This window comes from Neolamprologus brichardi, chromosome 10 (assembly GCF_056152115.1).
Source record: "Neolamprologus brichardi isolate AB-2024 chromosome 10, ASM5615211v1, whole genome shotgun sequence".
NCBI lineage: Eukaryota > Metazoa > Chordata > Actinopteri > Cichliformes > Cichlidae > Neolamprologus > Neolamprologus brichardi.
This window is the reverse complement of record NC_142113.1, coordinates 2,836,671-2,854,773: the sequence shown is the minus strand read 5'-3', so window position 1 is coordinate 2,854,773 and position 18,103 is coordinate 2,836,671. Positions and strand designations below refer to the sequence as shown.

General features: G+C 40.4%; 1 protein-coding gene across 2 annotated transcripts in view; it reads right to left on the bottom strand.

Annotated features, from left to right (window-relative positions):
- pcp4a (Purkinje cell protein 4a) overlaps positions 1 to 11,919 on the bottom strand; it is a 33,366-nt gene extending 21,447 nt beyond the window's left edge. The window contains exon 1 of one of the 2 annotated variants that reach the window (XR_015719686.1): positions 11,651 to 11,720. Coding sequence is in view for 1 of the 2 variants with exons in the window: in XM_087846763.1 (XP_087702889.1) it covers positions 11,651 to 11,908 (258 nt within the window). In the remaining variant the exon portion in view is untranslated. Of the gene's footprint in view, positions 1 to 11,650 lie in introns of both variants that reach the window. The other variant, XM_087846763.1, reaches the window with a different exon arrangement.
- Between the last annotated feature and the right edge of the window lie 6,184 nt (positions 11,920 to 18,103).

Here is an 18,103-nt window from a genome sequence, read left to right as displayed (position 1 = left end):
GGTATTACCTTACAGTAATACCTCGCAACTTGAGGCAACTGTTGTTGGGATTTATTGAATTGAGCTGAACTGAATGCATACTTCAGCAGCACTTTCAGATTAACATCTGAATCACTCGGTTGACCAAATAAACAAGGTTTAACCAGTTGTTTTGCTAGTATATGAGCTACATTTTTCATTCACTTTAATCCTTCTGTAGATAAATAAATATGCCATCCATCATCCTCACTGCCATCCATTTGTCAGTCTCCCTCTGTTTCTGTTTCTGAAGCATGATAATCTGTAAGTTTTCAGGCCCCTCTTCTCTGGAACCAGCTTCCAGTTTGGATTCAGGAGACAGACACTATCTCTACTTTTAAGATTAGGCTTCAAACTTTCCTTTTTGCTAAAGCATATAGTTAGGGCTGGACCAGGTGACCCTGAATCCTCCCTTAGTTATGCTGCAATAGACGTAGGCTGCGGGGATTCCCATGATGCATCGAGTTTTTCCTTTCCAGTCACCTTTCTCACTCACTATGTATTAACAGACCTCTCTGCATTGAATCATATCTGTTATTAATCTCTGTCTCTCTTCCACAGCATGTCTTTATCCTGTCTTCCTTCTCTCACCCCAACCAATCACAGCAGATGGCCCCGCCCCTCCCTGAGCCTGGTTCTGCTGGAGGTTTCTTCCTGTTAAAAGGGAGTTTTTCCTTCCCACTGTCGCCAAAGTGCTTGCTCATAGGGGGTCATATGATTGTTGGGTTTTTCTCTGTATCATGAAGCGCCTTGAGGCGACTTTTGTTGTGATTTGAAAGCTTCCTTCTTCCTTCTTTGGATTCAGGAGACAGACACTATCTCTACTTTTAAGATTAGGCTTTAAACTTTCCTTTTTGCTAGAGCATATAGTTAGGGCTGGACCAGGTGACCCTGAATCCTCTTTTAGTTATGCTGCAATAGGTGTAGGCTGCCGGGGGATTCCCATGATGCATTTCATGTCTTCTTCAGTCACTCTACTTTCACTCACTAGGTGTTAATAGACCTCTCTGCACTGAAAAGTACTGATTCATTAAACCCCTCAAACTCAATTGAAAGTGTCTCACATAAATATCTAAAACAGCATATTTTCAATCTATGGAAGGAGCAGTGTGCAGTATTTTCCAGCCGGAGTCATTCAAGTAAAAGTAATCAAAGATCAGCATGGTTTTCCCAAAGAGCATTAGTATGCATTAGGCAGAGTGTGCATTAAAAACTATACTCATAGTCACTAACACTGAATACATAATTTAAAACAATAATAAGCAACAATGTGCTGCACTGTTGCACAGAATGACTAAAATGTATCTCCAGAAACCTACAGAGATTAGAGCCAGCTCACGTTCTTCCATCCTGTACGCCAGAAATATCCCAGTGGAATTTAAAAACACTCCGCTTCTGTCGGTACTTTCTCCCAAATGGATGATGCTGTTATGAACTGCTAAGTAGTGTGGCAAACCATTTTAGTAAAAAACAAACTAACAAACAGATGAATGAAGCTCATATCGGTTTAACAGTTAAAGGTCATTTGCTGATTCTGATTTACACATAAAGGTTAAGAGAGTCGTTTACTGTTCTCATTCAGGGAAAGGTAATACCACTATACTGGAGACTGGAAAGTCAAGAATCTCCAAGGGGCATAATGTGGTTGATGTGATGGTTTTATAACTTGATAAATAAATTAGGATTTCGCTTTCAATTTAGGGTGGCTTTGAATTTTATGTCAGGCAATGGCCACAAGCGAATTACAGCACAGTATGAGTTCTTCCTATAAAAGATTATTTGTAGTTCCCCAGAGAAGTGATGAATGGCATTTTGGGAACCTTGGAGTAAACCTGTACATCTGCAAGGTTCCCTACAAATCCCATCTTGGTCATTTAACCGCAGTCTAGGGATGCAACGATACCAATTTTTACAAACCGATACGATACCGATACTTGGATCTGAGAACTTGCCGATACAGAGTACAAAAACCGATACTTCTACCACGCACACACACACACACACAAATGCAATGAATTGGAAGACAGGTTTTATTTTATTCTCTGCCGATAAAAAATAAAATCTTAATAAAAATGAACACAAAAAAAATTTCAAGTGAAAAATAAGCACTTCTGTTAAATTATTGCAGAGTCTCCACATTGTAATTTAACAAAATATCACTGAACTATTGGCACTGTCTCGAGCTTTTGGAATAATAAATAAACACTTCTGTTTGGAATAAAATAAACTTTTAAATTATTGCAGAGTGTCCATATTGTAAACAAACAAACAAAATAAAGAAAGTATTTGGCATTGACGAACGAACTCCTCATCTGCCCGTGGATCATCAGTCCACTGCGCCGTTAAACCGAGGACTGACATCGCGCACACTCTGCTTGTCTTTACCTCTTCAGACAGTTTTGGCACCATTATCTCCCTGATGTGTGGGCGGCTGGGAATTTCATATCGCAGCTCGAATATGCTGAGAAGAATCCTATGTTTTCCACGGCCGGCATTGGCTGGTCATCCAGAGCGATAAAATGAGTCAGAGCCTCTGTTATTTTAACTGCCCGTGGATTTTCTCTTTACATTTTTCATCGCTTTTCCAAAACCTGAGTTAAAGTTGGCTGTTCCACACTGCTGACATTTTGTTTAGCCTAGCTACAGCAGCCTCCAGTTTCTCTTTTTTATCTGGAACCACCAGTCTCACTCGTCTAACCCTGTGCCTGTTTAGCGTGGGATGTCCCCCTAGTGACCAATCTAAAAAACTACAACAGAAATGACAAGCCACCCAAATAAGTTAGTATCGGTTCATGGTATCGGTTAACTTTTACGAGTATGAGTACACACACATTTTACAGTATCGGCCCCGATACCCGATACCAGTATCGGTATCGGTGCATCCCTACCGCAGTCAGTCTTATTTTTCCCCATGTTGGCCTTACTCATCCCACTCTTCTCTCGCTGCTGTTTGTCATTTTCCATGTGCAGAAACCAGGAATGCCACCAAATTACTTTAGTGTAATCTCTGTTCACTGTTTAAAGCAGGATTAGGGAAACTCATATAGAGAATTGGAGATTGAAATAATGAGCAAGAAAAAAAACATCAACAATATTTCAGTCAAAATTTATTTGAACGTTTTCTCCCAGTTGCAGAGATTTTTTCCTCTAATCATCACTTTAGTCCACATCTCTATCACCTCATCTTCAGTCAGCAAAAAGGAGTTTTAAGGAAAATCTATCCCTGAACGCTTTCCCCCACTCAGCTTGCTGTCCTTTTTACACTGATCAGCAACTTCTAACACTCTTATCTCATTAATTTAATAAAAAAGGCTCTAGTCCACTTTGGATGATGAAACTAAATGCTTTGCCAAGCAGCCATGATAGCCACCACTCTCAATATAATTAAAGTATGAGGTAGGTGAACACAACAGGAGACCACTTAAATGTCGATGCACTGATTGAAGGACAAAACAGGATATCCCCATTAATATGGCCTCGTGGCCATCTTTCAATAATTACATTTTCAAGCAGATTTTTAACAGATGACTAAGAAATTGCCATTTAATCATCCACACACTGTACACGCCACAGCCCACACGCAACAACATGCTTAAAGTGAATCATCACAATGAAAATGACTTTGATTTAAAAGGCTAGTCAAATCCTAAAAAAACTGTAATGTCAAGCAGCACTTAAGCACAGCACGATTAACCTGCAGCAGAATTACAGAGACATCACAAGAAAATCTGATTTCCACATCTGAGTACAGTCTTGTTGACACTAGCTTTTAGCAGGTGGAGGTGTCCACTAAAAGCTGCTGCACAATTTGACACCAGGGCTAAATCTGTTTTGTTGCATTGTGAGTCTCAGTTGTGTGGCTTTGTCCATCTTCCTGATGGTTATTATTGTGCAGTGCATCATGACATTGTCCACCAATAAGTTAAAAAGATCTCTGTTCATGTCCGATTCACAGTCACAGCTGTCATACATCCTACACAGGTCACCAGTCCATCACAGACAGCTGCTCAGTCTCTCTCACCAGAACCTAACATATCCCAGATAAGAGATCAACACATATGAAATCACCACCTGTCTGTTTTCCAGAAAAAAGTGGAATTCCAGAGGAAACTGGAGTTCCTGGAGAGAATCCACACAGGAAAACTTTATTCCTGTGCATCTTCATTCTGTGTGACAACTTTGCTAATGACTTCACCATTGTGCTAGCAACACTGTGCACCGAGAAGCCAAAAAGGTGATAAAAGTGAAAAGGTGAACAGTCTGAGACTACTGCCTGAATGAAGTAACGTCAGTCTGTGTAGTAAGTGCCAGGGTGAGGAAGACCACATCACTGTCCTAAAAGTTACTTTATTTACCACAACAAAGTCTGAACACTCAATTGCAAATGACATTATTTATTCCAGTTTAACTCAGTGCAGGCCACCGGCAGAGATGGGCAGTAACGCGTTACTGTAATCCGATTACTTTTTTCAAGTAACGAGTAAAGTAAGGGATTACTATTGCAAAAACGGTAATTAGATTACCGTTACTTTCCCGTAGGAACGCTGCGTTACTGCATTACTAAAACCGTGATTTTTTTGCGAGAATGTCTCATGACAGTGACGTAAGCGAGTGCGACGTTCGTGACAACAGCTGTGTGCAGATCAACAATGGATCATATATCGAGTGCAGAGAGAGTATGAGCGTGCAGCGTTTAAAGCGTGGAAGTACTGACCTTACTTTGAGTTTGATTCCATAAAAAGTGACAAAAACATTAGTGTCCGTTGTGCGTGGGAAGAAAACTTCTTTTTACAGCGAAAAAACCCCTAAACTTCCAAACAAGCACCGAGTAGCTACGACGTAATGGGAAACTCACAGAGAAACTCGCGGATTCTTCCACTGACCGCTGCACACCTGCACCAGGGTAAACCTCCGCCTACCCCACTCCTGCTTTACAGGTGAAAATAGAGCAACAGGACCGCTAGTCTTTGACTTTATTTATTTTCTGCTGTGTTTTACTTGCATCTATTTGAAAGACTGAGTGTAAACACAAAAAATATATATTTTATGTGCTGGAATGTGCAGAAAATAGGTTTAAATGTTAAACTAATTTCTTCCAGTCAGAGAATGTTGCAGATAATTAAATTTTTGCTTGATGCATAAAGTTAAAAGATTAAAACTAATAAAACAAGTTTTAAAAAGAGACTTTTCCATTTGATTACATTTTGTATGATGGATTATGTAGAAAAAGTAGAATTGGGCTGAAAGATCTATCACTTTATCACCTATTCAGGCTGTAAATCGTGTTTTTAAAAAGTAACTAAGTAACTAAGTAATTAATTACTTTTGAAAATAAGTAATCAGTAAAGTAATGGGATTACTTTTTTGGGGAAGTAATCAGTAATTAGTTACTGATTACTTTTTTCAAGTAACTTGACCAACACTGGCCATCGGTTAGGGGTGTGATTAGCACTGGGTCCTGGGTTTGAACTGATCATCTGGTCGGGGCCTTTCTGTGCAGTTTGTTCTTTTTGTGGGCGCTCTCTGGGTACCACCATAAGTGTGATTCTAACTTGGCCATCGGTGTGAGTTTGAATGCTCGTCTGTCTCTCTGTGTTAGCCACGGTGATCTGTCCATGGTCTATGTCAGCTGAGACAGACTCCAACTCCCCCGTGACCCTGAATTAGATAAGCAGCAGAAAATGGATGGATAATTTAATGCAATCCATTCAGTAGTTGTACTATCACAGTGATAACTTAGCTCAAGTTGCAAAAAGGTAGACATGTTCCTGGTGGGTGTTGGACCTTGCCATCAGAGGCCTGTACTACAAAGCAGTATTTCATCTTATCCAGAAATCTTCAGGGTAAACTGGTTTTCTGTACAACAAAGGTGGTTCACTTCTTACTGGAATATGTTGCCATGGTAGCTGGAAACCTGCTCCACAGCAGGTTATGTTCCAGATAAGAGAACAACACATATGAAATCATCATATTCCTTTATCTTTTCTGATATTAAACAATTTCACTACTGTTTTATTGTTCTACAAGCATTAATAACAGGACAACTACTCAATAACTGCTGATATACCAAGTTTGGACATAGACTAAGGCTACATCTGTGGCCCAGTGATAAGTGGCTGCACCATTAAGTCCAATGGCCATGCCTCTCAGCCATAAAACAATGGCTTACCTGCTCACATTTAGGGAGGAGTTCATGAGTAGAAAGAAAGCAAAGTAGAGGGAGAGATCTGGAGTACAGTACCAGATAGTACCAGTCTGTTGCCATAAATAGAGCTAAGCTTGAAGGTGAAGCAATTTACTCATTGATCTACATTACTACGTATTGTTGGCAGCAGTGTTGGTCAAGTTACTTGAAAAAAGTAATCAGTAACTAATTACTGATTACTTCCCCCAAAAAGTAATCTCGTTACTTTACTGATTACTTATTTTCAAAAGTAATTAATTACTTAGTTACTTAGTTACTTTTTAAAAACACGATTTACAACCTGAATAGGTGATAAAGTGATAGATCTTTCAGCCCAATTCTACTTTTTCTGCATAATCATCATACAAAATGTAATCAAATGGAAAGGTCTCTTTTTAAAACTTGTTTTATTAGTTTTAATCTTTTAACTTTATGCATCAAGCAAAAATTAAATTATCTGCAACATTCTCTGACTGGAAGAAATTAGTTTAACATTTAAACCTATTTTCTGCACATTCCAGCACATAAAATAAAATATTTTTTTGTGTTTACACTCAGTCTTTCAAATAGATGCAAGCGAAACACAGCAGAAAATAAATAAAGTCACAGACTAGCGGTCCTGTTGCTCTATTTTCACCTGTAAAGCAGGAGTGGGGTAGGCGGAGGGTTACCCTGGTGCAGGTGTGCAGCGGTCAGTGGAAGAATCCGCGAGTTTCTCTGTGAGTTTCCCATTACGTCGTAGCTACTCGGTGCTTGCTCAGAAGTTTAAGGATTTTTCGCTGTAAAAAGAAGTTTTCTTCCCACGCACAACGGACACTAATGTTTTTGTAAGAAGTAAGGTCAGTACTTCCACGCTTTAAACGCTGCACGCTCATACTCTCTCTGCACTCGATATATGATCCATTGTTGATCTGCACACAGCTGTTGTCACGAACGTCGCACTCGCTTACGTCACTGTCATGAGACATTCTCGCAAAAAAATCACAGTTTTAGTAACGCAGTAACGCAGCGTTCCTACGGGAAAGTAACGGTAATCTAATTACCGTTTTTGCAAAAGTAATCCCTTACTTTACTCGTTCCTTGAAAAAAGTAATCGGATTACAGTAACGGATTACAGTAACGCGTTACTTGTAACGCGTTACTGCCCATCTCTGGTTGGCAGTAACTTAAAGAATGAGCTTGGGGATACATGTGGTGGAAATGAGTTTCCTTCAAAAGGTGTCTGGAGTTAGAGAGAGTGATGGGAAGATGGAAGAGCTCAGCTCACAACACATCCTCGGAAAAGTAAAAGAAAATTGATATTTACTACAACAATAAAGAACTTGGAATTTTCATGGTAAATTTGAGTTTTACCTCAACAGTGGTTTATCTGGTTAAACTGTATATACACCATCTGACTGCTCACTTGCTTCTTGAGAAGGGGTCACTGGCAGTATGTCACCAAAATAGGGGTCGTATACCTTTATAAATGAAAACATGACCTAGGTGTAAAGCCCCTACAGTCTGCATGTAACCAAAGAAGCACCGGGCAGCGGCATCCTCACTGCTCTCAGTGACTGAAACAGGAAAAATCATTAAAGATGTAACCAAGTGAATACAGAAATCACAAATTGTTGTTAGAGGAGGTTTTTTTTACAGTTATCCAGTAGCTATGTGACCAATCCAGGTGTGTTTTTCTCTCTCTTACATGGATCTGCCCTGTGGAGCAGCCTACTGTACCTATTTGCACGGCTGGCACTTTTCCCCCTGAACCACCACGGTGCTGGGTATTGTAGGCACAGCTCCAGGTGAGAAACTGGGCTACACAAGCAGTCATTATCTTTAGCTGGAAATCTGAAAAGTGGAACGGACATATCTTGGCAACCACAAACAGCTGGCTGAAACCTCTCCACTGAGAGCCATCTAATTAAATTTTTGTTCAACAACCGGAGGCTTAAGCAAACAAAAAAAGGACCAAAACTCGAAACAGCACAACAGCAACTACAAGCGACACTAGGTTACTTACACTGGAAAATTCCCATTAGACATGTGCACAGCAACTAGCAACTAAATGAAAGTTTCTATTTTATGTAGCGTAAATAAGAAGATGATGCCGAGTTCAAAGACATTGGTTGAGTTTGAGAAACAAAATGTTGAGAGATTTATGGATAATATGCAACACAAACATCAGCAGTGCAGCCCTCACCAGCCTAAAATGCTGTTAATGTAATTTCAAAGCCTCTTACTGGCTGGAAATGCAGAATTGTTCATCGCTATGGTGACAGGCAGCACATTTAAGCCACTTTCACCACAGGAGCCTCAGACTGCCTGATGTTTGTGGACATTGCCAAAGATGAATCAGTCCGAGCCTGAACAATACTTATGGCCTTTTTTTTTCATTAATCATAGTGTAAGGCTTAATATGACAGTGATACATGCATTGATTTTTAAAACACTACCAATCCAGGCAGTAAGTTGGCTGGTGTAGAGTGCTGTCTGGCTTTGAAACAGGATTTAGCCTCGGTAGATTGCTGTAATGCAGTTACACGGTGTTTATAGGCATATTTATTGCTTATATGCACTGCCTGTACTTGCTTTAGATGGTAAGATCAAGTGTCCCTAGAGAAATAAGTCTCCGTGTTTTTGATAAAGGTCTCCGCCATTGTCTAGACAACTTAATTGAACTACGTAGATCATACACCCGTGCTGGGGTACTAAGATCATCTTCCCAGTAGGGCTGTTCGATATAACCATATATATCGGATGACGATATAAAAACGTCTGTCGTTTCATTTTATGCTATCGTTTGTTTCGTGGTGTCGCAAAATAAACTGCTTACGGCAATATTTTTTCATGGTTTTGATGGTCACTGTAGTGGCTATATTAATTTATTGAAGTTCTCTCTTTCTCTTATATTTAATATAACCACACTACGGACGGACAAGCCTTTGTTTTTATGCGTTGTCATTAGCAACAATGATGGTAACACCATCGCGTGTCCGCTTGTTTATGTTCCACATAAACCTTTCACAATAAAGCTCAAGATCCTGTTGAGACTTTTCAAAATAAACTGAATCACGTGAAAGAGCAGATTATTTACGGATGACAAGTAAAAAAGCTAAAAAATAAACCTTAGACTCAAACGTTAGAACAGGCTTTTCCCCGCAGCACGCCGTGTAATAAATACTCACAAAGAAAACGGCGGCCATTACAACTTATGTCTAAAAATGCTTCGGTTAAAACACTCGACTCCGGCTACACGACGCCCAGCTGGAAACACTTCACGCAAGTCGAGCTGCCCGAGATTCACAGACTTTACAGAAAATGTTAAATTTGTGATTTATATCGTTATCAGGATGATAGATGTCTTATATCGGGATATGAGATTTTGGTCATATCGCACAGCCCTACTTCCCAGTCACTTTTGGTACAGCCGAGATCTGAAGACTACAGGTGACCACGCATTTGCCTTGGCTGCACCCAATTTGTGGAATAACCTCCCCATTATTATCCGTGAGTCCGATTCCATTCAATCCTTCAAATCGCGGTTAAATCCTATTTATTTAACCTCAACTTTTCTACCAGTTAATGCTTGTTGCTACTTTAGACTTAGAGCTTTTTATTGTCATTGTGCAGTTTCTTGCACAGTGAAATTGGGTAGCTGAACCACAAAGGTGCTAAAGTAAGAAGGAGAAACCAATATACAATGAAGGCGGAAAATAAATAAATAATTAAATAAATAGAATAAAATAAAAAAACAGTGTATACATAGGAGGAAACATTGAAACAGACTGGGACCAAAATAATTGCACATGAGCCAAAAATATTGCACAGAACATGGAAAGACTGAGATACTTTAGTTCTATTCTTAACTTTAAATTCTTTTTAAAATTTTCTTGACTCTTTTATCCTTTACACATATCGTTCTATGATGCTTTTATTTGTATTTCTTTTGTTTCTGTGTTTTTAATGCCATCAACCTGCGAACATACATGGTACTTGCCATAGTCTTCATCTGTCTCTATTACTTATATCTGACCCTCTTGTATGTTGACTTTGGCATACCACTGTTTTTTAAATGTGCTATATAAATAAAGTTTGTTGTTGTTAATGATTCTATAGCGATGTGAGTCTTCTCTGCTTCTGGTGGGAATGCCGGTTTTCTTGACGAGCATTAAAGCTGTGTGGGATTCTGAGCGCAATAAAAACGAGCTAGAAGAGCAGTGTTTAAAGGTAAATGGAGCCCACCACTGATTTGCATTTAATTATTCATTCAGAGCGACAGATTCCTGCCCTGGCCTTGCTGTTTTTAAAGACACAAGAATCCATCACAGACATGCACTATGCAATTTTATTTCATGACTTTTCCTTTGGGTAATAATGACTTATTTATTGGACTTTAACTTCGCTCTGTAAGCAGCACACAGGAGGGGAGGGGAGAAGTCACTGAGTTTGTGTATGTGTGTATGTGAGTGAACAAAAAGACATAACAAGTCTCCAATAAAAGATTCATAGGGTAGAGAAAGCTGGTGTTCATCATAATTTACATACACTGGAAGCACCAATCGAGTGACATTATTACTGCATAATAAAGCCCAACAGTGGACTCAGAGCTGGAGACAGGTTATAAGTAGCCTTGTATTATATGGTTTTAGTCAGTCCAGGTTCTTGGGTTGGAGCCTTGGCTCCCTGTGAATGCTCAAGGAATGTTTTATTTCCCTGGGTTCCCAGCTAGCCTTGAATAATTCAGAAACAACAGGACTTACCCTGCCAGTGAACACTCTTACTTCTAATCTCCACTCTGACATTATCAGACTGGCTTCTTCTATCACATCTGAATAGTTGTGTGATTACACTAACTGTGCAGGTCAATGCTGCCTGAAATGTCAGTGGTAGCCATATTCACCAGTAAAACTTGAACACACACACACACACACACACACACACACACACACACACACACACACACACACACACACACAGTTCAGCGGTTTGAGGAGTGGCTCAAACCACCTGACTGTGCTGGCTGTCATTTTAAGTTTGTGAAGTGATTAAGATCATCAGAGCTGCAAAAATCCCATCACGCATGCTGAGAGTCTGCCTGGTAGCTGCACATCAGATCACATCATGACAACAGAAGCAATATTCATCTAGGCTGCGACTCACTGTAACATCGCTTATCGCTTTTTTGCGTAAAATGTAGGAATGTGGGGGAAAATCGAGAAAAGCGCACACTGAGCTCATTTTTCATGTTAAACATGTGTGCATGTTATCTTTTTATGGCTCTACACCAAAGTTGAATATCGATGATCTCAGCATCAAGAGTGTTGGACAAAGCGAAGGGTTAAATATTATTATTATTTGAATCTGCAGCTCTTATAACTTTACAGCAAGTCCGGAATATCAGTTGTCTCTGACGCCAAAGTGCAAACACAAAGCGGAAAAAGCGATTTACTAAGAAGAACCTACCTCACTCATGGCTTCGCTGTGCGTGTCTGCGTGTGGATTTCTGTGATGCTCACCGGTCGACTGACTGAAGGTACCGTCCTCTCCACGCGCGCACATTCCGCTTTTATAGCGCAGGAAGCCCCGCTCCCCCCTCACCACATATCCACGAAGCCAATGGGCTCCTCGTCTGTAGCTCAACACGAAGGAGCAGCCTGCACGTCTTCCACCATCTGCTGATTCTGCGGGTCCGCTGAAAATAAAATAAGCCATCAAACACATTTTTTTCTAAACGCATCATGTATTATATGTTTACTAAACCGGATCGTTTCTATATGTGAAGCTCCTGTTAATCCCGAACCAGCACTGCATGTTCCAGTCGCTGTGGTCTTACATTTCCGATGTTTTCTGGCTAATGTTGATTCATTGTTAAAACCTAAAAGATTAAACTTTTCAACTATTTTGCAATTTGAATTTTAGTATTAATCTCCAGTCTATAAATGTATATCAGTTTTAGTTGATTAGTTTATATCAATTGTAGTGACTCTGCATCATGAAGACAAAGCAGGGAATTTAACCACGCCTCTGACTATTGGTGAATCTAAAAACAGCATAAGGACTGCAGTGAAGGAGACTTGTGGATATTTCTTTTGAAAAAAGCCACTTTTGTAATGTTTTTTGAACCACTGTGCTATGCTGTGGATTTTTGTTTGTTTTATGTTGTATTTGTAGCATTTTTAAGATGTGTTGGGCAGGGATGCCACCAAGGAGGAGGAGGGGGGGGCACCCCTCATAAAATAAAGATAATAAAAAGATGTCTCCAATATTATTTTTCCAACATTTTCAAACAAAAGTAAGGATTCATGAAAAAATGATCGTTTTTCATGGTGGCTCCTGCTGCGGCTTGCAGAGCACATTTGGAGTATTGTTTGGCATTTTGATCAATAAAAATGTATTATCCAGAATGTATTTTTTTATCCACCCACACAGGTGTTTTTACTCATAGCTGCGTGGGTTTGCAGAGCCTTTAACTACAAATAGAGTGGGCAGATATGTAGTATTAATAAGTAGCACTGTTAGTAAGTGGAGATCAAATTTGCACTTTTGTACTTCCCAGCAGTATTTCTCACGATGAAGTCTGGTGGCAGAGGTGCTGTGGGGCTGCAGCAGCAGGTGCCTGAAGGCGTATTGGGGTAGAGGGAATATTAATAGTACATATAAAAGAGGAACCCTGCTGCAGAAAACTGCAAAGTTGGACATTATTTGTTTCCTATTTTATCTTGAAGACCTGAAAGTAACCTTTTATCGTGGTTAAATACTTCAGTGAAAGAGTTCAGGCACACTTAACGCTGTAAAATGTAGCAGGCAAACTGATGTGCAATGTTGCTATAGATCACTTTATAAGATGTCTCATTTATGTCAGTGACTACTGATTTTACAATAATGCACAGAGTGTTTTCACATTATGAATGTGTGCCTGATTCAATATATAACGCACTGACTGTCCCAGCTATCCAGCTGGGAAATGTTTTAATAGGTTTTATTCCATCCATCCATCTTCATCCACTTTATCCGAGGCCGGGTCGCGGGGGCAGCAGCCTAAGCAGAGAGGCCCAGACCTCCCTCTCCCCAGCCACCTCCTCCAGCTTATCCGGGGAACACCAAGGCGTTCCCAGGCCAGCCGAGAGATACAATCACAGCGTGTCCTGGGTCTGCCCCGGGGCCTCCTCCCGGTGGGACATGCCTGGAACACCTCACCCAGGAGGCATCCTTGTCAGATGCTTGAACCACCTCAGCTGGCTCCTTTCGATGTGGAGCAGCAGCGGCTCTACTCTGAGCCCCTCCCGGATGGCCGAACCTCTCACCCTATCTCTAAGGGAGAGGCCAGCCACCCTTCGGAGGAAGCTCATTTCTACCGCTTGTATGTTTATGTTGTTTTATTATTACTCGTATTATATAATTAATTATTATCAGCCAATCCAGTTGAAAGGGGGGACATTGTAGCCACCGTAGCACACCATGGACATATTTATCAGACTGAATGTGTTACCCCGTGTGTGTGAATCAGTCCTGCTGCCTTTAGAGGACAAAAAAATCTGTGTGGAAAGAATCAGTAATATCAGGCCAAACTATGTTATTATTACTGGTTTTGACTACATCAGGGAAACTAATAATTGCTCCCATTAAACACTTACATACCAATAAAACAAAGTTATTGAATGTGAAAAATACCACAAAGATTTTCAACATGTGTTGATTTTATGGCTGAAACTGTTAATTGAGGAGAAATATATGATTTAGTCATTTGTATTCACAAACCACCAAACTGTTGCTGTGCAACAGAGAGGAGCACTGGAATAAATGATGAACTTACGTTTTTCCAGATTTATTTTTGCCTGTTCTTACAGTTTTCAGAAAACCTTTTTCATAACTTTTCATGTGCATGCATGTGTGTGTGCACACTCATGAATCAGGCAGAGTTTGAGTAAACCACAAATCAGTCATGTTTTAATCAGAGCCTCAAGCTGCTCACAGATCCACCACACTCAGTGTCCCTCAGGATCCACCTGAGGTAATAACTGATCATCAGTCACTCAAAGCCCTGATTCACTGGGACTGCCCACACACGTCAAACCTCATCGACTCCTTGAAATAAAGTCTTCACCAGTGTGCACAGCTTATTTTTAAAGATGTTCATGGTGTTGTTTCATTTCTCTCTTTTCACAGAGATGCTAATGAAGGATCCTCAGCTTGTTTTCTTAATCAGTCCCAGTCCTATTTATCAGGAGCATGCTGAACATGTGGAGACTGTGTGGCTGCAGCATCGCAGAAAAACAAGAAATACATTCAAAGCATCTCTGCAGCTATCGTTGATAAAAGAAAAAAAGAAAAGAATGGATAAATAAACAAAATACATCTGATGGGTTTTTTTATGCATTTGAACTCAGTGCTAATGAAACGTCTTTTGCATTATTCTGTTTTAAGCTGCTCAGGATCTTTTTGAGTAATACTTTACATCAGAGGTCGCCGACTCCAGGCCTCGAGGGCCGGTGTCCTGCAGGTTTTAGATGTGTCCTTGATCCAACACAGCTGATTTAAATGGCTGAATTACCTCCTCAACATGTCTTGCAGTTCTCCAGAGGCCTGGTGATGAACTAATCATTTGATTCAGGTGTGTTGGCCCAGGGTGAGATCTAAAACCTGCAGGAAAGTGGCCCTCGAGGCCTGGAGATGGAGACCCCTGCTTTACAAGTAACATAGGCTCACTTTGGAAAGCTTCAGGGGCCTTTACCAGGTCACAGAATATATGCAAGACTGTTTATTTCTTTATCTATCTGTCAGTTGTCAACACAGTGTTGTTAAAGTAACTCAACATTTCACATGTCTCAGCTGAACTATGGACACGCACACACATACATATACTGATACTGATAAGCACTCACCGACGCATCACCCTCCCTACCCCGGATCCAACGCCACCTCCAACGCTTACCTCCCCTCTGATGTGGACATCGGGTCAGTTGGAGGCGCAGTCGAAAGATTGCACTGGTCCCAGATCAGATGTACACACTGGAACTCTTTCCCATGTTGCTGTCTGTGTTTATTGCGCTATGGTGTGTTGATATCTGTGCATTCCTGTATTATCCTTCTGTGTTACACATTTCTGTGGTTTTTTCCTCACTACCTAGCCTGACCTGTCTCCCCAATGTGATGTTTGTTTATTGTATGTACGGTCGGCAAGGTCTGTCATCTCGGTTGTGGGCAAAAAACCTGCAACTGACAAATAAAGGCTATCTCATCTCTCAACTCATTTGAAAATAAAACATATGTAAAGTAAATAAACAACAAATACAAATACACAAATAAATGACAAATAAATAAATTAGCTTCAGATTTAGATTTCCACGTGGCCTGAAACAGAGCTCCAAATAACGCTGCTTGGGATATGTTGACACGCAATTTTGTGCCAACAAGCAAACCCAAGATTATTTTAAATCCAATAATAAGAGTCTGGATTAGTCTTTTGTGTCAGATGGATAAACAAGTAAGTTCCATGTGATTTCCAGTAATTCGTTTTTCTTCGTTCTGTTGTTTTTTTGTCTTTTTGTTATTTCTCGTTTTATTTTGAAAAGCAGTTTTAGGTATGTCTGTAGCTCAGGTGGTAGATTTAGTCATCAACCAATCATCAGGCTGGTGCATCAATCCCTGACTTCTCTGTGCAGTGTGTGATTGGAAGAGTGAGACTTGTGGGAGAAAGTGTTCAAATGAGTAGAAAGATGCTATAAAAGAAGCCGTGTGTTATAAAGGACCTGCAGCCCCACAGCTTTCAAGTCTCTTTAGATCCCTGCTCTGGAAATTCAATTAAATTTTATTTATACAGGACCAAATTACAACAATAGTCGACTCATGGCGCTTTATATTGTTAGGTAGATCCTACAATAAATGAAATCTCTGAATAAAAAATGTCACAAATTATATTTTTAGTTACATCCTTAATTAAATACATCAGCATTTACAGTATATGGATGTGTTTCTAGAATGTGGTGAACATATTGGCTTGCTGATCGCGTCAGCAAACTCTTTCTGAACTCTAGACCCACTCTGTCTCCGTATCCTGAAGACATATTGACAATCTGACAAAGTGGGCACTCACGCATTCTCCCTTTGCACGCTAAGTTGCAGGGTTATCTATTACCAGATGCAGCACAAGTAAGCCCTCTCCCCCAGTCTGACAGTCACCAGCTTCATTCTGGCTCTTGCAATGCTGCGGAGGCATTTTTAGCAAAGAAGCTGCTACCTCGAGATCAGCTATTTTTAAGACTGGTCTTCTGAAGAAAGAGCTTTCAAAAAACTTGTTTTTGATCGCTCCATGTGAGGAAAATTCCTTGCCTCCCTTACTGCTTAAGGCAATAAATCCCATCACTAAATCAGATAGTTGTTTTTAGTCATACGGCAGCTGAATACACTATGCTGTGATATTAGGAGGTAAATGCACAGACAGTGGTTTCTGTAAGCGTTTCTGACCCCATGCAATGAAAATAGATGTTTTAATGATAGTATGCAGACAATCAGACGATGACATATTCAAAGTCTTCACAATTTTAGTTTTTCCACAGTTTGAAGAAGTAGTTTGTTGCAGATTACTCAACATCTGTCCTTCTTCACCTGTGAGAAGTTCTGCCTCTCTTAGATGTTCTTTTCAAACCCAGTTATGTTACTATTAGTTGCAAAATGTTCCTCCAGCTGTTTGTTTTTAGCACCATTTATTTTTCCTTCGTTGCCTTCCTACATTTTTGAGATGTTTTGCTGCCATCAAGCTTTTATTTTTTCATGAAATAGTAAAAGGTCTCATATCAAACATGTGATATGTTTTGTGTTTTACTGGGAACAAAACATGAGATTTGTTCTCATTCAAATTTTAAACAGCTTTTTCTTTTAATTGGGGCTGTAAATTAAGAGAAACAACACATTAAAGTTTGGTTATTCTGGACAGAACAAAGCATTTAATAAACTAAAAGACTTCACTTTATTCATTCTTATGTTTTTACATCTCTTAGTTTGTGGAATTATTGTGGCATGATAGTTAACACTGTTACCTCACAGCAAGAACGTCCTGAGTTCAATTCCACCATCAGGCTTTCTGTGTGGAGTTTGCATGTTCTGTAGGTCAGGGGTGGGTAACTCCAGGCCTCGAGGGCCGCTGTCCTGCAGGTTTTAGATCTCATCCTGTGTCAACACACCTGAATCAAATGATTAGTTCATCACCAGGCCTCTGGAGAACTTCAAGACATGTTGAGGAGCTAATTTAGCCATTTAAATCAGCTGTGTTGGATCAAGGACACGTCTAAAACCTGCAGGACACCGGCCCTCGAGGCCTGGAGTTGCCCACCCCTGGTGTAGGTCGTCTCTGGGTACTCCGACTTCTTCCCACAGTCCAAAGACTTGCAGTTAGTGAGGATAGGTTAATTGGAAACTCTAAATTGCCCATAGGAGTGAATTGTTGTCTGTGTCTATGTGTTAGACCTGTGACAGACGGGTGACCTGGGATAGGCTCCAGCCCCCCACGACCCTGAAAAGGATAAGCGGCAGAGGATGGACAATAGTTCAATAGTGTTATTACAAAAACAGCCGTTAGCAACATGGATGGTTGTGGCAGCAATAATACAAACTGACTGACTTACACAGTTCTCTGAATCACTGTCCCAACACTTTCATGAATAACGACAAAGAAAAGGTCTAGTCCAGGGGTAGGCAACTCCAGGCCTCGAGTGCCGGTGTCCTGGAGGTTTTAGATGTGTCCATGATCCATCACAGCTGATTTAAAGGGCTAAATGACTCCTCAGCATTTCTTGAAGTTCTCCAGAGGCCTGGTAATGAACTAATCATTTGATTCAGGTGTGTTAACCCAGGGTGAGATCTAAAACCTGCAGGACAGTGGCACTCGAGGCCTGGAGTTGCCTACCCCTGGTCTAGTCC